General features: G+C 33.3%; 1 protein-coding gene across 3 annotated transcripts; it reads right to left on the reverse strand.

Moving 5' to 3' along the window:
- Nucleotides 1-558: 558 nt before the first annotated feature.
- LOC126886183 (putative inorganic phosphate cotransporter) lies at nt 559-25,813 on the reverse strand. Of its 3 annotated transcripts, XM_050653041.1 has the most exons (10): nt 25,795-25,813; nt 19,907-20,040; nt 18,729-18,868; nt 16,638-16,950; nt 14,567-14,799; nt 11,252-11,401; nt 9,695-9,827; nt 5,866-6,110; nt 4,714-4,843; nt 559-772 (listed from the first exon to the last, which is right to left on the reverse strand). In XM_050653041.1, the coding sequence occupies exons 2-10, from the start codon at nt 19,986-19,988 to the stop codon at nt 735-737; spliced, it is 1,464 nt and encodes a 487-aa protein (XP_050508998.1). In that variant the 5' UTR covers nt 19,989-20,040; nt 25,795-25,813; the 3' UTR covers nt 559-734. The 3 variants fall into 3 exon arrangements, with proteins under 3 accessions (XP_050508998.1, XP_050509004.1, XP_050509011.1); XM_050653047.1 differs by lacking the exon at nt 25,795-25,813 and having other exon boundaries at nt 19,907-20,059; XM_050653054.1 differs by lacking the exons at nt 18,729-18,868; nt 25,795-25,813 and having other exon boundaries at nt 19,907-20,039.
- Nucleotides 25,814-26,822: the final 1,009 nt, after the last annotated feature.

A 26,822-nucleotide genomic window follows, 5' to 3' on the forward strand; every position in this document is an offset into this window, starting at 1 on the left:
TAAATACATTGGAGAGACATTTAATAGCAAGTGGAATAATTGTAACCTGGAAGTGAAGATGAGAAAAGCAATGGCTAGAATTGCCTTCGTTAAATTTGATAACTACCTCCTTCACCGTGTGAAGTACCTTTAACCTTTAACGTCCATATCTTAAAATGCTTCATATATGGCCATATTGGTTCCCCGAAAAGAGATCATCAAGGTTTAGGATCTCTTTCGAGTAGGCATTAACGAGAACTGGCAACAATACGCATCCGTGTCTCACCCCAAGTCTAGTTTCATTTTCCTCTGACAGCTGCTCGTTAACACGTACTCTTATAGTTGCTCGCTGCTTATAGTATAAATTAGATATGATCCTGAGGTCATTGTAGTCTATCTTCTTTTGTTTCAGGACATTCATTAATTGTTCATGTCGTACTTTATCCACAGCTTTTTTATAGTCAATAAAACAGACATATATATCTTGATTAACTTCTATGCCCTTTGTATTAGGATATTAAGTGAGAAATTGCTAGTGCCCTATATGTTTTAGGATATTTGGGTATATTTAAGTTTAAATTAAAACAAAAAATTAGTATTTATTTGTTGAAAGATGAATCTCGGCATATATTAAAATTTCGGTGACAATCAATATTCACTGTTTTAATGTTTTATATAAAAAAAGGTCACTTTTTCTGTCTACACCATTCAGCCATCACTATTTTTTCTATCTTCTCAGGTTATATTCGAGTGTCTTATGGATAGGCCTCGGCTGCTTTTGATGAATGTTTTTCTGAAAATAAAAAAAATTATAACACACGATTTATCGACGTCTTAGTAATTACATCTCTAGAGTCGTAATTACACCTCAAGAGGTAATTACTATTTCGAGTAGGGACACATACTGTTCCCGGATAGTTGTATCCGTTTTCATTGACTTTGTGTCGTTTAATTTAGTACGAGTACTATTTATTTTTATTTAGCGTATGGCAATTTGATACACAACATTATCACACATATGTTATAGTCTAACATCTAATGTATTAATATATTCAATCGACGCTGGTGTTGCAGAGGCGAAGTCCAGAGGATCTCCATCATACTTTCTCCGAGGGCATTCGGCAATCATATGCTGGATGGTCTGTTTCTCGACGCCGCAGTCGCACTCAGCAGAGGTTCTCATTTTCCATTTATAAAGGGAATCTGCGCAGACTCCATGACCCGTTCTTATCCTGTTAAGAGTTGACCATGATTTTCGGGGGAGGTCAAAACCTGGTGGAGTTTCTGTGATGCATGGTGTGTTTCTCATTATTAGGTTCGGTCTGTCGCTCTGCATGTTCTTCCACTGGGAGTTCATTTGGAAATTGTTGGAACTCAAGTTTATTGCATCTCTAGTCGGAGGTTTTCTGGAGCGCAATCGATGTGAGTTAGCGTCGGCGACATATGTGTGTATAGGTAACTGCGGGTTGTTAAGCAGCTTTTGGAATTCTCTAAGCAGAGCATGCTGACGACGAAGGTTAGGTGGAGGTATGTGGCTCAGTAGTGGAAGCCACTCCACAGGTGTAGACTTGATCGTTCCAGATATGAGACGCATGGCGACATTGAGCTGAGTATCTATAATTTTTGTGTGAACGCTGTTCAGCCAAACAGGGGAGCAGTATTCAGCTGCGGAGTATACGAGTCCAAGGGCTGAACACCGAAGTGTACTTGCTGTTGAGCCCCATGTAGTCCCGCAAAGCTTCTGTATGATGTTGTTACGGGTTCTCAGCTTTGCTGCGGTGTTCTCAAGATGTTTCTTAAAGGAGAGTGTTCTTCCAGGGTGACGCCGAGGTACTTGGGATTATAGTTGTGCGTGAGCAGTTGGTTATCAATGTACACTTTAAGTTTTGTGTGGGCCATATTGTTGTTCAGGTGAAAACAGCTAACCTCGGTTTTTTTGGGGTTAGGTTTAAGTCTCCATTGTTTAAAGTACTTAACCAGGCGTTCCAGATCTTCCGTTAGGATTGCCTCGGAGTTTTGTATTAAGGAGTTTTGAGTTGCAAGTGCCCAGTCGTCTGCATATCCAAATTTTTTAGATCTGGTAGGGGGCATATCAGCTATATACATACTAAATAGCAGCGGTGCAAGTACGGAGCCCTGGGGGAGCCCTAGGAGAGTACGAGTACTTTTAATATGCAGTACCAAACAACAAATTAACAAACGATCTTGACCACGAGGTCGAAATACGTGCTGGTATAGAGTATGCTAGGTCTGCTTTTCAAAAAATGAAACAATTCCTAATAAACTCTACCTTATCGTTGGATATCCGATATCAATTTGTAAATACCTTCATTTATTTCATATTGCTGTACAGAGTGGAAACATGGACTCGCAGAATTACAAGTATGAGGCGTATAGAAGCCTTTGAGATGTGGGTTTTTCGAAGGATGCTGAAGATCTCTTGGACCGAGCACGTGACCAACAACGAGGTGCTGAGAAGAATGAGGACTGAGAGAGAATTCCTAAATATTTTAAAAAACAGAAAAACGAGTTATCTAGGACATATTTACAGAGGAGAAAGATACAACTTTTTTTACGACTCATAATGGAAGGGAAAGTGGAAGGAACAAGAGATCCAGGAAGAAGAAAATGCTCCTATCTGAAGAACGTAAGAGACTGGACAGGCATGGACACACATTCGATACTAAGATTTCAAGGTAGAAAGCAATTTGCTGTATAGTCCAGGGCGGATCTGTTTTGAGATGGACGTTGAGAGGTGACTCGAATTTTTTTGCAGAAATTGCTTGAAAATAAATCAAATAATAATATTTGAGTTATCCTCCCTCTCAAAAAGGTCCGGAACATTGTTTAAATAATCAAAATGTAAAAAATTGAAGGAAAAATTCGATTTTTTTCTTTGTTTTTTGATTATAACTTTAAAAGTATTCATTTCCGAGAAAAGTTGTACTGACATAAAAGTTGCGTAATTCAATTTACTACAATATAGAATTGGTTAAAAATTTTAAAAATAGTAACCCTAGTTGCAAAATAGCAATAATTGCGAAAAAAACTTTTTATGTCAACCATTTATGCTACACTTAGGAGCTTGATATTTCTTCCTGAAAAACTTTATAATACAGTAAAACAATACTGTAAATTTCATTAAGATCGGTTCAATAGATTTTGCAAAATAAATTTTGCAATACAGCTTTCGCAAAAAAAATTCATTTTTTCAAAATGTTACAGGACTGAAAGTAAAGCAGATAGCAAGTTGAATTTTTTTTTGCTTATAGAAATGTACTCTACCTTTCATTTGCAATTTTCAAAATTAAAATCGATTAATTACCACGGCGTCAGAAAATTTTTGAAATAAACAATAATTTTTGGTGCTACGCGCAGGACAGCTGTGTTTGATTCACACAGGTTGATTTCCACCAAAATTTCTTCTAATCTTTATCTAATATATTACTTTCTTATTCTATATTTTGTTGTATTTTAATATTTTAATTCCACAAAAATCAAACTAATTTTATTATTGTTTGTGAAATATTGTTTAAACAATTGAATATGTTTAAAAATAATAAACTTTTATTATTTAAGTTAAAATATATGAACAAAGAAAGTTTTTGCTAATAAAAGTGTTATTTCAAAGGATAGAGTATGTGTTTTTATTTTGCAATAAACAAATTTATTTATTTATATCAAAATGTCATAAAAATTAAAATGTATCAATCATTATAAAAGGTCATTGAAATGCCCAATCAGAGCAACCTATCCGCTGTCCTGCGCGTAGCACCAATAATTAATGCTTATTTAAAAAAATTCCTGACGCCGTGGTGTTAAGCGATTTTAATTTTGCAAAATTGCAAATGAATGGTACAGTACACTTCTATGTGCAAAAAAATTTTCAACTTGCTATCTGCTTTATTTTCAGTCCTGTAACATTTTGAAAAAATGAATTTTTTTTACGAAAGCTGGATTGCAAAATTTATTTTGCAAAATCTATTGAACCGATCTTAATGAAATTTACAGTATTGTTTTACTGTATCATAAAATTTTTCAAGGTGAAATATGAAGGTCCTAAGTGTAGCATAAATGGTTGAAAAACGTAAAATGCGAATACTTGTTTTTGTATGTTTTTTTTTAAATTATTGCTATTTTTCAACAATTGTGAGTATTTCTTAAATTTTTGACTAATTCTATATTATAGGAAATTTAATTACGCAACTTTTATGTCAGTACAACTTTTCTCGGAAATGAATACTTTTAAAGTTATAATCAAAAAACCAAGAAAAAAATCGAATTTTTCCTTAATTTTTTGACATTTTGTTTATTTAAACAATGTTCCGGACCTTTTTGAGAGGGAGGATAACTCAAATATTATTATTTGATTTATTTTCAAGCAATTTCTGCAAAAAAATTTGAGTCACCTCTCAACGTCCAAATGTACTAATATTTTTACAGATCCGCCCTGGTCTAGTAGCTATAGCCAACCTTCAGTAATGGAGAAGGCACCTTAAGTAAAAGAAGAAGTATGTAGTTCACAATTTAAACCTAACCACTTTTACGTTTTGTGAGTATCTATTAGCGCAAGTACTTCAATGTTCACTGAAGATGGTAAGTCCGAAAACGTTGGTTCTGAACAACTACTGCAATCTATTTGGATTTTAATTTATTTTTAATTAAATACCTGTAATAATTACAAAAAAAGTTTTTATTTCGAAGTTAAAGTTTTTTTAAAGGTTATTAGCTTACCTCTGTATTTTTTGCTCCCGTTATTCCAAGGCTGAACAGATCCAGAACCGAAAACTGCGTTAAATATGAAGAACAATACAGAGATAAGAGCTGCTATATAGAAGATATGTCGCCACTGTTTTGGATCATTCTGAAATGTAGAAATTATTTTTAGCAGATCACAGTAACAGCTGCTTAGAAATATATTTGTGACATATCCATTTTCACACAATATACCAGGGGTGGCCAAACTGTGGCTCGCGAGCCACATGTGGCTCTTTGAAGGATTAATTGTGGCTCTCAATACATGTACCTGAATTACTTTTAATTTTTGTGTTTTAAAGTGACTATTGTTGGCCTTTGCTGATGATCTAGGTGCAGTCGCTCATTCTACAAGAGGCGTGAGAGAAATGTTTTCACAACTAGTGGAAGGAACATTTAGTCTGGGCCTTCGAATAAATGAAGAGAAGACGGAAAACATGAAGGTAACCAAAAATCCAAGACCAAGAGTTAGGCAGAACATAACTATTAATGACCACAACTTCGGAGTTTAAATATCTAGGGGCAGTAATACAGATAACAACCACATATAAAAAGAGATCTCAGAAAGAATAACTGCGTGGAACAGAGCATTATACTCCCTATCATCATTATTAAGATCTAAGCTACTAAAAAGTAAATCTAAATTAAGACTCTATGTTAATTATTCGCCCAATTGTTACATATAGGAGTGAAACATAGACTCTACATCAGCCGGAAAAAAATAAGCTGCTGGTGTTTGGAAGGAAAGTTCTCAGAATAATATTTGGCCCTCAAAGAGATGAATTGACAGAAGAGTGGAGAAGGCGCCGCAAAGCTGAATCGATGACTGTATGGTATTGAAAACATCGTAAGAGATATAAAAGCTAAGATAAGATGGGCAAACCATGTGGTAAGATCAGAGGAAGTTATTTAAGGTGGATTGCGCTCTGGTGTATTACGGAGACTTCGAGAAAACGTATTTTTCGGACGGGTTACAGAAGTTAGAGCATTATTGGGTCAAGTATCTCGAGCTAAATGAAGATTACGTTCAGAAATAAATCACAACTTTTTCAAAAGTATTTGTTTGTCTTTTGTAGACTAAGTACTTATCGACCCGCCTTAGTAACTATTGGAAACATTCAAATACTATACCTCATCCTTGACTAACAACTGTATCATGACTGGACCAAACGCAGATACCCCAGCGCTGGTTCCATTACAAATTCCCATCAAAATACCAGCATAATTTGGTGATAAATCTATCTGATTTATATTGTAACCACTTCTTGTAGAGCTTCCTGTTAACCCGATCAAAACTAGCATTGCAACTGCTAAGTAAGCATCACTGGACTTGCAGTTAGCTAAAACCACTAGAGCAATACTTGGAAGAATTAATCCTGAAAATTTATTATCATTAGTAAACATTTTTTTGTAAAAATAGTCTAATGCCTACTTGCACCAACAAATCTTAAGCTCCAGCTTAGCCCAGCTCAGCTTATAGATAAAGCCGCCTTAAGGGTAACAACAGAACTAGTGGGTCGCGGTGGAGGTGGAGGTGAAGGTCGTGGTCGATGTCGACATCCATGTAAAACAAACACTTTGTAGTGAATGGAAGAGAACAGAGCAGGTAAGTCGCGGTGCAGGTTTAGCGCGATGCCATTCAGGAGGTTTACATCGATGCTTTTTAAAATAAAAATAGTTTGTTTTACATGGATGTTTACTGCGCGGCCTACAAGGATGCTTCCCTATGATTGGTCCGTTCGAAGCCAAGTCATCATTACCTGCGCTATCTGAGTTGATACTTTTAATATAATCCCTTTTTTGTATTCAGTCTATTTTTGAATTTTTAAAGTAATTAAATTCAGTAAATTTTTGAAATATGAAGGAGAATCTGATTATTTACAGCTGACATTTCATCACTATCATCACTTGACTGACACAACATCGCAAAAGCACAGTCTTTTCATCATTCAAATTTCATTAAACTACTTCACTTGATAGTGATTCTAGCTCGACTGACAGCGCAGGTGACCTACTTGCTATGACATGTGCTGTCGACATCGACCGCGACTTAACTAGTAGCATCTACCTCGACCTACTTGTTCTATTCTTACCCTAAGTCTCACTTACGTTGCACCATAATTTTCGATTTTTATTTAAGCAATCTGCGTGACAATCCATTGTGGCAAGCTGAAAATTGATCTAAGACTCAATGGTGCAACGCGTATGTTTCATAAGTTGAGCTTAAAACACGTCTTAAGCTTAAGATTTGTTGGTGCAACCAGGCGTAAGAGGATTTTTTATAATTACAATCGGCTCAAGAAGTTTCATAAGAAGATCTGGTCAAGATTAAATGATTTTATTTTAACGTACTTATTATACTTAGATCACTTTTGCTGACTACCAAATAATGATCAGCTTTATGATATGATGAGAAAACTGGAACAGGAATATACAAAGAATGGGATGGAAATAAACCTAAAGAGAACTGAGTACCTACCAACAGGGCATACAGAAATAAAACATACAGAAATAGACAAAGTTAAACTGATAAAAGAAACCGACAAGTACAAGTATTTAGGTTTCAAAACATCAACCAAACGAACAAGAGAAGAAGATATAAAAAATGGACTAGGACAAACAAGAGACTATATACGAAAATTGAACCCGGTTTACCCTGGGATAAGACCATCAGTATAAAAACAAAAAGAAGAATATATAACGCTGTAAGAAGAAGTTTCCTGACTTATGGGTGTGAAAATTGGATAATAAGTATAAAATCCAAAAACGAAATAAGGGCAAAATAGACGGAGTTCCTATATAAGGAGAGGCTGCAAAGTAACAAGAATAGATAGAATAAATAACATAGAGATTAAAAGAAGAATGATAATTAACTTAGAATAGACTAGATAACAACGATGGAGGAAAAATGGATAAAAATTCGGAAATAATAATAGGTCTCAAAAGGGAAAATCAAAAATTAAAGGAAATAATAAATAATTAAGAAAAAAGGCTAGATATAGTAGAAAAAGAAATAAGAAGAAATAATATTGTATGTGTTGGCATAGAAGACATAAATAAAAAGTTAAAAGACAATGATATTTGGGTATTGATGACTTCCCAAAAAAGGTGCAAGAAGAAAGAAGAATACTGCTACCATATCTCAGAGAAGCAAGAGAAAACGGAAAACGAGCATATCTCAGACAAAATAAATTAATTGTAAATGACAAGAGCTATACAGTGGAAAACTATAACAAAGAAGAACAAGAACAAAAAGAAAAATACTACAAACGCTCTACAAGTGAACGATCCCCAGAGAGTGATAGGGTAAATGAACAACAAAGGAAATTTACTAAAACAGACTCAAAAAACTAGCAAGAGATGGTCAAAGGGTGGATGTATAGGATAATGACGAGGCGTGGATACGGAAAACGAATAAGAGAGCACCGAAAACTAGTAGAAATAGAAAATTGAGAGGTATAATAAATATAGGAACGTGGAATATAAACAATATGCTAGCCATAAGCAAAATGAAAGAAGTAGCAACAGCAATGAGAGATTATAATATAGACATAATAGCATTGCAAGAATTGAGGTGGAAGGGAGAAGGCAGGATCGACAAGCAAAATTACACAATGTACTACGGAGGAGAAAATATACAAGGTAGAAATGGAACAGGCTTTATGATAAGTAGAAGATGGAGAGAATATGTATTAGAGTTTAAAAAAGTAAATGGAAGAATATCTTATTTAATGATAAAGAATAAAGCTGCTAATATCTCGATGATAAATATCTATGCACCCACAGAACAAGCCGATGATCAAGAGAAGGATGATTTTTATGAAGCTCTAGAAAGGCTCTGTGAGGAAATTGAAAATCATGACACGCTAATAATTCTAGGAGACTTCAATGCAAAGATGGGTAAAGAGGAATATTGGAGATCGGTAGCAGGGAAAGAAAGCGCACATGAAACAACAAATGAAAATGGGACAAGAATGGGCAATCTAGCAACAGATATGAATATGTTTATAGCAAGTACTAAATTTCGGCACAAGCTAGAGCATAAAATAACATGATTTATTCCAGGAAGAAATACAGGAAATCAAATTGACCATGTTCTAATAAATAAAAAGAGAATAAGAATGATCCAAGATGTAAGGTCATATCGAGGCGCGGATGTGGGATCTGATCACTTCCTTGTAATATCAAAGCTTAAGCTAAGAGTGATAGATATGGAGAAAAAAGAAAACAAAAGGAAAAGATGGAGAATAGAAGAGTTAAAAACAAAGAAACTGCAATATCAAAAAGAAATGGAAAAACAACTATTGGAAAATATAGAAAATGAAAACATTGAAACAGACTGGGAAAATATACGAAGAAGTATAGAAAACACAGCAAATACAGTGCTAGGAAGAAAATATGTAGAGAAAAGGAATGACTGGTTCGACAATGAGTGCGAAGAAATATTAAAGAAGAAAAATCAGGAAGGCTCTAATGGTTAAGAACGGGAGTCACAGATGATTACAGAATATAAGTACCAAAAAATCAGAGGAGATACCGCAAAACTAATAATACAACAGAAGAGATTAAACTAATATGGATATGTCGGAAGAGCAGACAAAAAACGTTGAATAAACAGAACAACACAGTGGAGCCCGATAGGAAGAATGAAGAAAGGCAGACTCCGAAAATCTTTCAGAGATGAAATGAACGAAGCAATGGAAAGAAGACATCTGCAGGTAAGGGACTGGTAAAACAGAAAGAACTGAAAGAACGATTGAGTGAAGGAAGAAATACATACAGCGAAATCTGTGGAAATCCTTAGTATCTACTTGTATACTTTCTATGATTCTATGCCACCTTTTTCCCCCAATATGTGTCACCTCTCCTAACTTGTAATATTTCAAAGTATTGTTGTAGAAGAGTAGTTATAGGTTATAAGAGGAGTTATAGTGGGTATCATAATAAAATTAGAACTCACCAATGCCGTTCATAAGTTTTCGAGTCCGGCCAATATCAAATATTTTATTTTTTATAAGGTAATCTGCCACTATGCTGTAACATATTGCTGATGCTGCTTCGGCAATATACGGAAGAGAAGACAATACACTGTTCTGAAATAGACATAGATTTAATAACCTGTAGATTAGGCTAGTTTTGGGCCGCTCTGTGCATCGAGGTGTAACGCCGATATGAATGACGCCATTGGTCAATATTCATTTTAAGTGGTCTAGCCATCTTTGTCCGTCGTATGAGCGGAATCGCTTAGTAAAAAGAGATAGATAGACCACCGATCGACTGCCGCGCGTTACGCTTTTTTACTCAGTATGCGTTGTCTACGGTTAACATGTCTCTGGAAATAGATCGATTGTATAATTAATAAAATAGATTAGTAAGTCTTTCTCTCTAAAACTATGTCTTCGTTGACACTACTACATGATATATTTCATCTTCTTTAAGAACTCGTCATCTATAGCTAAAACCGAAGACAGACTGAAAGACAAAAACATGCCGGCCTTGAATCTGGAAAATCGCTTAGACAGTAAGAATGTCAAATTGATAAGTTCTACATCATCATTAACATACACATCCACTGCTGGACATAGGTCACTCTCAGCTATTTCCATATGTCTCTGTCTTGTGCGACTTGTATCCAGTTACTGACAATAGGCTAAAGATCATCACTTCATCATCATCAACCTGTACACATCCATTGCTGGACATAGGTCACTCTCAGCTATTTCCATTATGTCTTTGTCTTGTGCGACTTGTATCCAGTTACTGACAATACGCTAAAGGTCATCAGTTCATCTAGTTGATGGACGTACTCTGTTCCGTAGTGCTTCTCGTGGTGGCCTCCACTCGATCATAATTTTTATCAATCGGTTGTCGGATAATATGGCGACGTGTCCTGCCCAATTCCACTTTAGCGATGCGATTCTTTTGATAGCATATACTGTTTTTGTTGTACGACATATTTCTTCGTTTGGGATTCGGTCTCTCAGAAAGCCACCCAACATCTGGGTCTTCGTAGACCTCTCAGTCACGCGAATCTTGTTTGCTACTTTTTTTGTGTGTTAATTTTTCCGCTCTATAAGTGAGCACAAGTAAAACACACTATTCAAAGATGTTCCTTTGAGGCATATGGATAAGTCAAATTTAAATGCATAGTTTAATTTACCAAGCACTGCCCAGGCTAATTCTATGCGAAGTGGGAGTCACATGTCTAGTTTTCTCTGCCCAACCGAATGTAAGCAGGTACTTATAAGATGCAATCTGCTAAATAGCACTTCCATCAACAACAAAATTACAATTTAGCACAAGATTAGTCGTTATTTGCGTCTTGTTCGTATTAGTTAGTCCGACCTCTAAGGAAGCCTGATATATTTGGACTGAGCTTCTCTTCATAATATGTTGAAACCATACTCGTTCAGATTTGCCTTCTTAAAAGCATGTTTTAAAAGCGGCGTGAATAGCTTTGAAGAGACATTTAAGTATAGGGGTAACATAAATAAAATGAGCAAATATACCTACTTACCGACTTTAAATCAAATTTCATTACGTGGTTCATGTAAATTGGTGTTTCTAGCAGTAACGTCCAATTGCTCCAGCTCCATCCAATTTGTGCGAGAAGAAGTGCCCAGAATGGTAAAGAAGTCAGTATTTCTGTCCAAGGTACAGGTGCTACCTAAAAGCAGATAAAGTAATTTATTTTTTTATCCTTTACACTAGGTTTTCTATCTTTTTATCACGTTCTTATATTTTAAAATGAAACCAGAATGTTTCATTTTATTTTTCTTTCTATCTATGAGCACTTTTTCTAACTAAATAATATCTTCACTAATAAACTGTTCACTGGAGAAGCGTCCATGTAACCACTGCTACCATTGGTAACAGTTAAAAATCTTGCAAATAAATATTTTATGACTACTATGAAATAATTTTATTTATATTTTTTACCAACAGAAATATTTGTTTAAAATTTATTATTTGTTTAGAAAAATGATTAGAAAATTGAAAGAGGAGTACCAAAAATGGGGTTTGGAAATGAGCATGGAGAAAACTGAATACCTTGTAGTCGGAGGTGATACTGAAGACTTAGAATTAGAAGGGGAATACATAAAAGGATGTGATGAATTTAAATATCTAGGTTCAATTTTTGACAAAAACTCCACATGCGATCAAGATATAGAATATCGAATAAGCCAAGGAAGAAAAGCTATAAAACAGCTAAATGGCATTTGGTGGAGTACAGGACTGCAGAATCAGACAAAGAAAAAAATCTACCAAACTATCGTGGAAGGAATTGTCCTGTACAACTCGGAAGTGTGGGAAGTAAAAGACCGACAAAATAAAAGACTTCAAGCTTTAGAAATGGACGCGCTTAGAAGAAGCTGCAGAATATCTAAACTGCAGCATATCCCAAACGAAGAAATAAAAGAAAGAATGGAAGTAGAAAAGGATATTATAGACAGAATAGAACAAAAAAGATTAATATGGTACGGGCATGTCCAGAGAATGAGACCAACAAGATGGCCCAAGAAAATGATCCAGTATGTACCACCCGAGAGAAGAAAAAGAGGCAGACCGAAGAGAACATGGATACAAGATGTAGAGAAAGCAATGAACAGTAGACAACTCAACGAGGAAGATATTCGTGACCGAAAAGCATGGCGAATAGGATGCGGGAAACGGCGAATGCTGTAGAACACCCGATATATATATAGAAATATTTGTTAATAGTATCTACCTAATTCAGTAAATAGCCAACTAGACGCACGAAAATATTGGCGAGGTATGTGAATCCCCATCCCCTTATCTATGGAATCCATTGCACGTTATTATATGCTGTATACCAATTCTGGCAGTGGTAACGCTAGAGGAAGGAGGAACTTCGCTATCGCGCAGGACTAAATAGCTCGTTTCTGAAAATTTTGAAGGAGCGACGACTCTAGAGACGGCGCGCGGGCAAGCTGTGTATATCAGTATTGTAACCATTTTGAGGATATATGTAATTATTCCAGAAAGCCACTGCGCATCCGCTAGGAAAAATATTCTGATTCGGATTTTTTGCACAATCTTACTCAAAAAGGACTCCTTTTAACAAATTTGCATGTTGCCAGGACCAAAAGGTGGTCAAAAATTTTTTAAGCGTTTTTTTTTTTGTTTTTTCCCTAAAATTATTTTTTTTTCATGGAAAAAAGTTTTTTTAGGTTTTTTGGATCATTCCAAACAGAAAAGGTCTTTAGTGACTTATCTCTAAAATGATACTATTTGACATATAAGCGATTAAAAATTAAAAAATGGCGAAATCGGCCATTTTTAACCCTCAAAAACTATGTGAAAAACTGAAAATTTGAATGTTGCCAAGGTAGGTTCTTTAAACATCGATTGATGAAATCCCGGAGTTTTTTGCAATACAATATTCAAAACTCCTTTGTTTTTTAATTGCTAATCAAGCGTGCGCGACACTATTTTCCACCGACAGTATGGTGCAAATGAAAGGAATAAATTCGTTATTTCGTAAACCGGCGACCTTAAGGAAAAATCCCGAAATAGGTCGATTTTTATTTTTAAGTTATGGTATTGTGGCATATATGGTATACTAGTGACGTCATCCGTCTGGGCGTGATGACATAATCGATGATTTTTTTTAAATGAGAATAGGGGTCGTGTGGTAGCTCATTTGAAAGGCTCTGCAATTCTCTCATCACGTCCAGATGGATAACGTCACTAGTATACCATATATGCCACAATGTCATAACTTAAAAATAAAAATCGACCTGTTTCGGGATTTTTCCTTAAAGTCGCCGGTTTACGAAATAACGAATTTATTCCTTTCATTTGCACCATACTGTCGGTGGAAAATAGTGTCGCGCACGCTTGATTAGCAATTAAGAAACAAAGGAGTTTTGAATATTGTATTGCAAAAAACTCCGGAATTTCATCAATTGATGTTTAAAGAATATCTACCTATCTTAGCAACATTTAAATTTTCAGTTTTTCACATAGTTTTTGATGGTTAAAAATGGCCGATTTCGCAATTTTTCAATTTTTAATCGCTTATGTGTCAAAAACTATCATTTTTAGACAAAAGTCACTAAAGACCTTTTCTGTTTGGAATGATCCAAAAAACATAAAAAAACTTTTTTCCATGCAAAAAAATAATTTTAGAAACAAAAGGAAAAAAACGTTTAATAAATTTTTGACCACCTTTTGGTCCTGGCAACATGCAAATTTGTTAAAAGGAGTCCTTTTTGAGTAAGATTGTGCAAAAAATCCGAATCAGAATATTTTTCCTAGCGGATGCGCAGTGGCTTTCTGGACTAAATAGGTAACGTTGCTTTAGTACCTATTACAGATTACAGTGTGCGTGCATTTAAACATGGAAAAGTGCGTTGCTGCGTATTGCGTAATTGATCAACTACTTGAAAAGTAATTCTCCTTGTATATATATTTTTTATATATATAATTTTGAAGAAAAAAATGATATTATTGAAAATGGCAGAATTAAAATATAAACAATAGTTTTCAAAATCTGTTCTTTTTCCTACTTGTTCATTTTTTATGTTAATTTTATGGTAGAATAATATGTTTAGTTTGTTTCATATTTATTGTTATACCTGTTACATATTATACATAATCACATACATATCTATAATTTGGGAATAGTGATTTGTTTAATTTTATCCCACAGGATTGAAAACAAAAACTTATATTTGGGATGTTCAAAATAATTTTTTTAAATAAGATTTTTTTACGTCTAATTTTGGTAACACTTTAGAAAAAGTCACGCGTCGACACTGAAACTGTTTCAAGAGCTGTCTGTTTTTCCTTGTGTATTATTACTTACCTCTTCTTTCTCTACAGTAGACTCAGTTCCAGATAAATTATTTAATATATAATTTTTCTCTTCTTCAGTTATGGTGGAATGTATACTAGGCTCGCTACATCCGAAATAAGCAAATACTAAGCCCACACATAGACCCAGACTACTAAAAAAATAAACTGCCATAGGCCAACCGTACCAGCTAGATGCAATTAAGCCAGTCAACAGCATTGAACCAACAGTACCTACAGGAGAACCTTAAACAGAAAATAACATATAAAAAATTATTTTTAATTTCTTTGAATATAGGCAAATACCAAATATTTATAACAAAGTCAAAAAATAGATGAATCTTCTTCTTCTTGTAGTTTTTTCTGCTATCGGAGGTTTGCTATCATCACAGCTATCCGTACCTTATTGGCGGATGCTCTGAAAATATCTACTGAGCTGAAACTATACCACTCTCTTAAGTTTCTCAGCCAGAAAATTCTTCTTCTACCTATGGATCTTTTCCCCTTAATTCTTCCCTGCATTATGAGCCTTAATATCTCATATTTCGCACCTCTAGTAATGTGACCCAAATATTCCAGCTTTCTTGTTGATGTTCTTTATCACTTCGCAATCTTTTTGCAGCCTTCTTAACACTTCTGCATTCGTAACTCGTGGTTAGATGATTACTACTTCTTAACTAGCTTTACAACTCGAGGTTAGTCTTCGCTGCATCTACTAAAGCCCTCTATCTTCGACCATTTTGCGCTTCCATTTTCCATTCTTCTTCTTCATGTACCATGTTCTTTCAGAACGTTGGTTACCATCATAGCTATTTTAATTTTATTCTCTACCACCCTAAATAACATTCTTGTATCACATCATACCAATTTCGCAAGTTCTTCAACTATGAGGTTCTTCTTCGGTTCTTCGTCCTGTACTACGTTTGCCTGCTCTTTTACCTGTATTATTTTGTAGAAACCTATATTTATTTGGGACCTCTAATTATATCTCCGAAATACTCCAGCTTTATCTTCTTGGCGCCTTTTTCGGATATTTCATATTGTTGTACCTCAATCCTAAATCGATCGACTTCAATATCATCCTTCCATCTTTTTCTGGTTTCTGGTTTCTCAAAAAAACACTTTCTTTAACAGTGTATCTTTCTCTGATCTTACCACATGTTTTTTCCATATTATTCGGTTAGCTTTTAGATGTCTGACGATGTTTTCAGTTCCATATAGAGTCCCACAGACAGATTAAGTTGAAGGTCTTTAATTCCATCTACGTGCCGACGCTAACCTATAGCAGCGAATCATGGATAATAAACCAACGAAATGCTTCAAGAGTACAAGCTGTGGAGATGAAATACCTAAGGAGAGTACTTGGAGTCTCCAGGAGGGATAGTATAAGAAACGAGGGAATCATGAAGCGCTTGAAAACAAAAGCAGTTCTGGATAGTTGACGAAAATCAGCTGCGATAGTTTGGCCACTTGAATCGAATGCCAAATGAGAGACTTCTCAAAATAGTCCGGGAGTGTAAGGCGCAAGGCAAAATAGAAAGAGGCAGACCTCAGCTAACATGGAAAAACGCCATAGAGAAGGCTTTAACGAAAAGAAATATAGACTTCAGGTAAGCAAAAACTTTGACAAAAAACAGAAGAGAATGGAGAAGAATTTATACTGCAGCCTCACGATAAAAGACAATAAAAGTGTTATAATTTATTTTTAGATTTTAGTTATGCTGTGTGTAGATATAGGAATTTATATTTATTTCAAAAATGTAAAATTTGATTTTCGATAAAGGCGTCAGACGGTAAAAGAAATAAAGATTATGTAATGTAATATAGAGTCCCAATTAGGTATTGCGGAACCTTCTTCACTGTCCTATTAATTCATCTTCTTGAGAGCCAAATATCATATCCTCAGAAGAACCTTCCTTTCAAATACCAGCAGCTTATTTATTTCCCGCTGATGGATAGTCCATGTTTCACTTCAATATGTAATAACTGGGCGAATAATTGACATTTACAGTTTATACAGTCTTAATTTAGATTGTTTTGATGATTAGTATCTCGTTGAATAACTACATATAATGAACACTTACCTACATATGGTAAAGTTCCCAATCTACTTCTTTCATTAATCGGCACCCATCTACTCAGAAACACGTGAATTGAAGGGAACATAACTCCTTGAGACAGTCCCTGCAACATTCGTATGGCCATGAGTCCTTTGGATCCAAATGTAGCAGCAGCTATGGGTACGAGCAACCCTAAGGTTGAACTTGCTATTAAAGATCCAGCAAGAAACCATTTGGCTCCGTGCATAGTAGCTAAATAACCTGCTGCAACTTGGGGAATCACGTATCCCCATAGGAAAGAAGATACTACTAAGCTTTTATCAGTCCAGTTGTATGTCTAAAATAATTATTTAAAGGTTGATATTATTCTGAAAGTGTTTATTTAGAAGTTTAGTTTTTACCAATTTTTTTTAAATAAAGCACAATTATATAACTCTTTGTTTGATGTTTTAGTTTTTCTGGAAAGTTAGGAAAAAATTAAACAAATGCAACATTGCAACGAGATTTAAAACAATAAATACATAAAGATCTAATTTTCTAAACCTAACAATAAGCAAGAAAGACATTATATTTAAAATATGCCTTTAACATGTAAAAGTAATTTATTATGTATATTTTATTTTTGTTTTTTGTAAGATATCGTTGATTATTTCATTCATAGGAGATTCTGACCAATAGAAAGCTACAGAAATCTGAATTAAATCGATAATTTTTTATAATCTCCCGTCGTTAAGTATATTACGTCAGATGCCCTTCGTTGCTACGAAAAAATACATTCAGTGACATTAATGACAATTAATGTTTTAAAAATTATAAAAGTGATGACTTTCAATCGTCAAATATTTACAAAAACTGTGTGTTTAATGGTACTTACATAAATAAATTACAATAAAATTTTGGTTTTGAACAGTTTTATTCATGAAATAATCGCAACAAACTGCACTCGACCTCTGAAATTAATATAGAATTTTTGCTCTCGTGACACTTTGACATAATTTCACTCGCCTTCAGCTCGTAAAATTAAAACTGTCAAAGTGTCACTCGGGAAAAATTCAATAATTTCAGAGCTCTTGTGCAATTACTACTGATTATTTCATTCATAGGAGGTTCTGACCAATAGAAAGCTACAGAAATCTGAATTAAATCGATAATTTTTGATAATCTCCCGTCGTTAAGTATATTACGTCAGATGCCCTTCGTTGCTACGAAAAATACATTCAGTGACATTAATGACAATTAATGTTTTAAAAATTATAAAAAGATGACTTTCAATCGTCAAATATTTATAAAAACTGTGTGTTTAATTGTACTTACATAAATAAATTAGAATAAAATTTTGGTTTTGAACAGTTTTATTCATGAAATAATCGCAACAAATTGCACTGGACCTCTGAAATTAATATAGAATTTTTGCTCTCGTGACATTTTGACATAATTTCATTCGCCTTGGGCTCGTGAAATTAAAACTGTCAAAGTGTCACTCGGGAAAAATTCAATAATTTCAGAGCTCTTGTGCAATTACTACTGAAAATAAAGTTTATTAAAATCTATAACAAGTGTCGAAATATTTATAAAGACAACAACCATGTTAATATGGTTTAAAAGACAGCAAAGATCTAAAACATAAAAAACGTAAAAGTGTCAAAGTGACAAAAATATGTTAAAGATTGATACTGTTACAGTCAAATCCCTCAGAACAAAAATGATTTCTAAGCGTTAATAATGTTATAAATTTTAGTTACGTCGCTTACAAGAACTCAGCTTTTGAGAGACCACAACTTTCCGCATTTTGCATCGTGACTTGGTCTTTAGTAATTCAAAATTCAACTGGCTCAGGAGCTGAATGTAAACGACCATATACAACCATGGATTTTAGATTATCAGTCCATATTTTAAAAACACTACAAACTCTAGAAGCATTGAAATCCTTTAAGTAGTATTAAAAAAGTTTTAGCAATTCATTAAAAAACCGGCATCGAAAAAGTATTAAAAAATATTAAAAGCTTCAAAAGAATATTAAGAAACGCTGAGCATTAATGTTTTATCATTTTCTTTCTTGCATATTTTTAAGCACCCTAGTTTCTATTTGAAGATGTACGCTGACTTCTTACTTACCGGAATATCTTTATTTTTATTGGCAGTAGAATCTGTCATAGCAACTATGATAACGGACATACTAATTCTGATGGCATAGTTAAGGAGAGTTATACAAGATGCTAGTACAATTTGAATGTGCCTTTTTCCAATAGTTGGTCCTAAGATTGGAAAATATTAGCTTTAATAATAGATTTAAATTTCTGAAATTTTTCCTTGTTTTTTCAAATATATCGTTGATATTAAATTTCAAATTAAGCGGGGGAAGACCCCCAAAGTGATGGACCGACGACCTCAAAATAATTGTGACCAATTGAATAGCAGAACAGAAGAAGATGGAAATATCTAGAGCAGACCTATGTTCAACATTCAACAAATAAGTGCTGGTTGATGATGATTGATGATTAAATTTACAATGAAGAGATAACAGATTCGAAAAACAAGGTAGAGAAACAGGATACCTGGAGGAAAGTCGTACAAAAAGCTATTGAAATATTTTAAAAGTAATATATGCGTTGATATATAAAATATTTGTAAATAGTATTATTTACTTAAGAAATCCAGGATCCAGACAGGTCCAGGATTGAAATTTTGCCGTCCACATTTACCAATATAAGATCCTTGCTTCGCTACAGTGACCTGAGTTTAGATCAACTGGAATTAGTGAGGAGTCACGGTGTTAGTATACGAAATCGAAGCCTGGACTTTGACGCAAGCCACTGAAAAGAAGATCGAAGCTTTCTAAATGTGAATCTACAGGAGGATATTAAAGATATCTTATATGGACTACGTCACCAACGTCTAAGTCCTAGAGCGCATAAGAAAAGAAAAAGATCTACCTAAACTCAAACTTCAAGATGGGGAATGGTTCAACGGCATGCAGACAAAGTATTTGGCCAAAGGAGACCAAAATTCTGCCATATCTCGTGACTCAAAAGCGTTAGACAATGGTTTGGAATGACTCCCACTGAACTGTTTAGAAAAACGGTTAACAAAACCATGATAACCTTGATGATCCTTGATTATCTGGTTTCGATAAGGCACTAAAGAAGAAAAAGAAGAAAAAATGTCGGATTTTTCATTCAAGGATATATTTTTTAAAAATATTTTTAAAAAACTAATGCAGTCTTTATCTAAAAATGAACCAAAAAGGGCATACTACTAGTGATATCAGTGCTAGATATGGATTAGGTACATACCATTATTGCATGCGGCTTCATGAGTCCTTAAAAGTGTTTCAAGTTGTTCTTTTGTATATTCTTGCTTATTTTTCTCCGCCATGGTCAAATCGTGTTCGCAGTTTTAGAACCTGCTAGAAAGTAATCCCAATATTCTTGAAAAAAAAATCACATTGTGTATTAATCTTTCTTTAAACAATGGTAATGTGTTTGATATACTTATAAAAATCACTTTTGATTTTTTTAAATATTTACAAAGCAACGTCAAATTAAACACTTTCGTATATTTTACAAAAAAATTACCATATTTTTCTTCTTTTGCTGCCGTACATTACGCAAGGTGAGAGCGTTTATTTACAAGCATTACTCTTCCACTCTTCTGATTATTTTCAGTTTCTAATGTTTCTGAATCAAGAATGTTGCTTGCCATCAGGTCCACTTCTGTAAAAATCTGAACTTGTGTGAATTGGTCGTCCTCCTGATGGTCAGTCCATCAGACGTAAAGTTAACACTTGGGCGTCGTTAAATTTTGCCCTGAACATACTTTAATCTTGATGGGTCAATTAATGGAAAAAAAAAACAACATTCGAATAACAAATTTTCTACTAATGGGAACTTATTTAAATTTATTTACAAATGGTTATGATACCAAGACCGACAATAAATAAAAAATAATAAATAATAAAAAAAAACTAACCAGTTTTTATATTTAGAGCTTATGAATTGCTGCACTTTATAATTTCTTTTTCATTTTTTTTTTGTGGTTAACAAAAGGTGTTTGTTTTTATATATTTTTTTATGTATATATTTGTTTTTATCAATTGGAGCCAAAAGTATCCACAAGTCAACCTTTCAGATGGATAACTTCTACCTATTGATATAAGTATCTTTTTTAATTTTTTTTTTATTTTTTTTTATATAATTCAATTTTTTTATTCTATTTTTTTATTTCTATTTTTTTATTCTATTTTTTTTATTATTCTTTTTTCCCAAATACATATATACATATATTTTACAATTTTAAACCTATATTACAAATGTGTTTATACAGCGTTTTATATACTTTTATATCTTTAGATATAAGTAATTGGGAAAGATTGTATGGATTTTTAATACATTTGAATTTATTCAATTCATAATTTAAATGTTGTACCTTATCCTGTATGGTGTTACAATTTAAGATCATATGTTCCGTTGTTCCTATTTCTCCGCAATCACATAAGGGATCTTGCCTTAATTTAATTTTAAAAAGATGTGATGGAACCAAAATGTGATTAAATCTTAATCTACACATCGTTTTGACGAATGCTTTTTCGAAAATGCCCTCTTTGAACCAAGTAGACGAAAGAATAGCACTTTGTAAATTTTTATAAAATTTTCCCTTGTGACGTTCACTATACCAACTTTCCCATTCCTTCTTCACTTGGTTTTTTGAAAATATGTTTAAATCTGAAGGGGTACATTTATAATTGCTAATGTAATTTATATTTATAGCCCCTTTTGCTAAGTTGTCGACTATTTCATTATGTTTTAAACCGCAGTGCGCTTTAATCCATGCTAGTTTTATGCGTTTTCCACTGTTCGTTAATTCCATAATTTTTTTGGAAATATTTAGTTTAATATAATTTAAATTGGTTTTCTTGTGGAGTTTATTTAATTTTTCTAGGGCGCTTCAGAAAAAATAATGAAATTTTCTTGAGGGCAGTTAGTTTCTATATATAATAATGCCTCAAAAATAGCTGTCAATTCTGCGGAGTATATTGAGAAATGTTCATTTAATCTTTTTCTTACTCTATATTCGATACTTGGATCCCAAACTGCACACGTTACTCTATTATCTTTTTTTGAGGCATCAGTATATAACTGATAACTGTTAAGTACTTGATCATTAACATCTGATACAAATAATTGGTTTCGAATGAGCTGAGGAAATTGAGAATAATCCCTAAAGAAAATTGGTTCAATGTTAATAATATCTTTTGAATTTAGTTCAAAATATGGTAATATATCTGTAGTATGTAGTAATTCTTTAATACTCAAATATTGGTTGTAAGCTTCTAATATTAATAAAGATTTTTTACTTCTCCAGTATGTACTGGTAAGATCTAATATAAAAAGTTGATGAATTTTTTTATTAAATTACTTTTTCCAGAAACAATTTTCCATAGAAATTTTCGGTTAAGTATTTTCTTCTTAACTCCAGAGGTGGTTCGCAGCGTTCAATCATTAAATTAGAATTTGGTGTACTCATCATGGCACCAATGCATTTTTTTTTAACTTTTAGTTACTATGCAGTCGAGTTTGTGAAGATGGTGTTTCGCAGCTTATGAATAGAATATAGAACCGTAGTCTAATATGGATCTAATGTATGATTTATACAACAGAAGAGAAATGTTAGGATCTGCTCCCCAGTTACAACCATTTACTGCTCTTAATACATTTACGCCCTTTTCTGTTTTTGTTACTATGTGTTCTATATGTTCTTTACATAGCAACTTCCTATCTAAAATATTTCCAAGATGTTTAATCGATGGTTGTACTTGAAAAGTAATATCTTTGATTGTTACTGAATTCGGTACCTGCCGTTTTCTGGAGAATATACATAGCCTTGTCTTTTGACTGGAGATATTTAAACCTATGTAATTGCACCAGCTTTTTAATTCACTATACGCTTTCTCTACCATATTGCAACCGAAGGGGATTTCGCATTGGTCTTTGTAAATTATGATATCATCTGCGTATTCTAATATTTTGACATAGTTTTAAACTTTGCTTTCGGTTTCGGCTGTATATATCAAATATAGTGTGGGACTTAAAATACTGCCTTGTGGAATACCGATGTTAACTTTTCTTTCACCTATTATTTTATTCCCTATTCTTAATGATATTGTTCTGTTACTGTATAATTTTATAATTCGTTTAGCAAAATCAATATTAAGACCGATATTTTTCATCTGATTATATAAAATTTTTAGGTTTACATTGTCATAGGTACTTTCTACATCTATAAAGAGACCAACCACTGATTTAGAATTTGAAAAGGAGGTGCTGATATCTGTTATTAAGTGTCCTATATTTTCCATTGTGGAGTGTCCCCTGCGAAAGCCAAACTGATACTGTGGGAGCTTCTTATTAATTTCTAACCAAGATTCTAATCTTCTTTTTATCATGCGTTCCAAAGTTTTTAAAACACATGATGCTAGTGAGATTCCTTTGTATGAATCTGGTAAATGGGGTTCTTTATTTTGTTTCTGGATTGGAACCACTACGTACCTCTTCCAACTGCTTGGGTAATCTTGAGTTTCCCAAACTGAGTTAAGGATATCTAGCAAAATGTGTTTACAGTTTTTGGGCAAGTTAGACAGCATATTATAGTATATACCGTCTAACCCGGGAGAAGAATTTTTACGGGAACTTAGATTATCCTCCAATTCCATTAAGGTGAAATACTTTAACAAAGTGTCTTCTTTGTGATTTTTTTGCCTCTCATCGTTTAATCTCCATATATGTTCTAAATCCTCCTCAGCCCAAGCTGGCGCTATTCTATCTAGGAAGACTTCGTTCCAGTCGCCTTCAGTTATCTTGCTGACAGGTTCTTTATAGGTATTTTTCAACTTTTTAAGATGACTCCATATTAAGGTTAATGGAGTGTTTCTATTCAGTTTTGTAGCACAAAAATCTTTAAACGAAGCTCTTTTACTTTGTTTTATAATTTTTTTTGTCTGTGCTTCTATCTTACTTAATTCTATTAAGTTTGTTATGTTTGTATTTCTTTTTAAACGTAAAAGAGCTTCGTTTCTCAAGTTAATCATATTTGTACACTCTTGGTTTCACCAATGTTTATTAAATTTAGCGTTGGTTATTGTTTTCTTTAATGGGATAGCGAAATCAGCTGCATTAAGTACTTATATATATGCAATAAATTGATCATAAGAAATTTTATCAGTTTTTATTTTGTTTTTTTTTTCTACTATATGAGAAAACAACATCCAATCTGCTTTATTAAAATTATATTTTTGATTATTTGTTACATTTTTATCTACGTTTATGTTATTAAATATATCAATTATAATAGGTAAATGATCAGACCCTAAAGAGACTTGTTCAACTCTCCAATTACAAAGTGTAGCAATTCCATTAGAGCAAAGTGTTATATCTACTGCTGATTTATGAACTTGCTATGGAGTAGAAATCAAAGTTTCCTCTCCAATATTAAGAATTACTAAATTGGTATTTTCTATTGCCGCGAGTTAATTATTACCAGCTACGTCATTCCTTCCGCAACCCCACACACTATGGTGGCAATTAAAATCACCTGCCACAATAAAAGGTTTTTCTAGACTTTCAAAAAATTTAGTCCAGTCCCTTTCACCTATTTTGAAATTTGGTTTAGCATATATGGAACATATATTAATTTGAGTATTTTTACTAATTGTGTTTTAATAATACTTAATTTTGAATATATTTTAATAGACACACACATTAAGTCATTTATCCTAAAAAAAGGTTAAGTTTTACTGAATGCATATAATTTTTTTAGTAATATGGCAGAGCCAGCAAATCCATCCTCTCTATCATGTCTAAAAATATTAAAATTACTAATAGAAAATTTATATTTTTTTTAACCAAGTTTCACATAAAATAGCTAAGGAAATATTTTTGTTTAACAGAAATGTTTCTATGCTTCCCTTATTATGAACTATAGATCTAGTATTATATTGTAAAACTAAGAAAACTGCGATATAAGACTCTGATTTACATCTATTTTAAGTGATTCTAACAATTTTTGATCTGGTGAAACTTGAAAGTATTTTTGTAAAATATTCTTTATCATGTGTAACATAAAGTCCTTTATTTCTTGAGTCTTTTATACTTTCTTATAAAGTCCTTTATATTTTGTGTACCTTCGGCCTGGCATCTATAATTTGGTATGCTTGTATATTGTTCAAATTCCACTGAAGCTGATGACCTTGGAATTTCAATAAATTTTTTATGTTCTTCTGAATATCCTGATCTATTGTTATTGTTTTCAATACGCCTTTTTTTATTTATGACCGCTGTATAGTATGGACTGTCTCGTTTATTGTTGGCTACGGTTAGGTAGCTGTTTTCGTATTTATCTTTAGCTTCTGTGTATGAAATGTTTTTGGTTATCATTTTCTTAACCGATTTTTGTTTTGAAAATTCATTACAGTTTTTCTGTCCTTTGCTGCATGATTTCCACCACATAGAACACATTTTGGTTCCTCGTTTTGGTCACAATCATCGGCTTCATGTTCACCTCCACAAAATACGCATCTCACCCTTAATCTGCACTGGCCAGCAACGTGGTTGTACCGTAGGCATCGATTGCATTGAACGACCCTTGGAATATACATTTCTACATCATAAATAAGTTGTTCTATAATTACTTGTGACGGTATCATTTGTCCTTTAAATGTAACTATAATTGTCGGTGTAATGATTTCTTGTTCACCATTTTTTCTTTTCATTCGTTTTACATATAAAACTTCAAAATTATTTCCAAATTTAGGTTTAATGATCTGGCCTAATTCAGATTCTGATAATTCAATATTAACTTGTTTAATGACTCCTTTTTTTGGGTAAAAATGTGGGTACATACGCCTCGTATCCTTTTTCTTTCAACTTTTCTGATTTTATTAATAAATTAGCGCTACTGTAAGAATTTAATTCAACTTTGATTTTGTTAATACCTACCACATCCATTCTAAAAAAATAATATTTTTAATTTCTGGGACCGCTCCCATAATCAACCTCGCTGATCCGATACGGTGAAGCCTTCCGATACTGCCGTGGTTATTCTGCACGAATACATAATACGGACCGGCATCCGAAGAAGAATAACAATTTATTGGCGTTTCAGATATATTAGTATTAACTGTACTTACCCCATTTGGCTATTACTAGGTTTGTTATTATTTTCTGTTTCTACCTGATTATTTTCCTCTCCTTTTCTCTTGTTCCTATTTCTTTCTTCGTCGGTAATCATTTCCGTGTTGTTTTCATCTATATTTTGTTTTCCTCTATCTGGTGGGACAGTTTTTTCACTTTTAGTCATTTTCAAAAACACCAAACACCAAACGTTTTTGTATCTAACCGTAATTAGCTCGCTCGAACACAAATTCAACCTTATCGCTTGAATTACCGTACTCGACCATAAAAAATAATTGACACTGTTTAATTAAAAAATTGATATGGAGAAAGAAGGAGATACTAACGAGCGATCCACAATTATTTTCAGCAAAGCTATCCGAGCAAAACATTTAACACAGGACAACTTTAATAAAGAAAATGAACAACATTTTAAGTAACAATCGTGAAGGTTTCTGAGTTGGTACAACCAACCTAATTAAAAAGGAGGGTTGTTCCCTCGACATTTTTTTTTATATTTTTGGACAAACTTTTTTTTAATTTCATACGATGTGTAACCAAAAGACAAATGCAACACTAAATTTTCACTTTTCTATTACCAACCCCCATAAAGATCTAATAAATATTTACCTCTTAATAAAAATTAATGTTTGTCTGTGTGTACCTTGTAGAATCATAAACTATGCATTTGATCATGTGATGATCTTAAGCAAAGTTGTTGTTCATGAGTCCACGAAGGTTTCTGTGTTGGTACAACCAACCTGTGATAATTATTTACGCATGCACCACAAAAAAATATTTGTTATCACAAAAAAGTATACACAATATTTTTGAATATTTTTTAGGTTTTTTGGTAATTTTTAGTTATTTAACTTTTAAAAATTATTTAGTTCTATGGCGGTACGAAGTTATAGTCTAAGAGCTAGGAGCAGATTTTGTGCGCGATAAGTAATATGGGAAAACTATACGGGGATATGTTGAATTAGTTGTGTACATAACTTTCCCCAACGGCCGGAAACCAGAGTGGTCAATAAGTAGGTCATGA

Source organism: Diabrotica virgifera, chromosome 1 (assembly GCF_917563875.1).
Source record: "Diabrotica virgifera virgifera chromosome 1, PGI_DIABVI_V3a".
NCBI lineage: Eukaryota > Metazoa > Arthropoda > Insecta > Coleoptera > Chrysomelidae > Diabrotica > Diabrotica virgifera.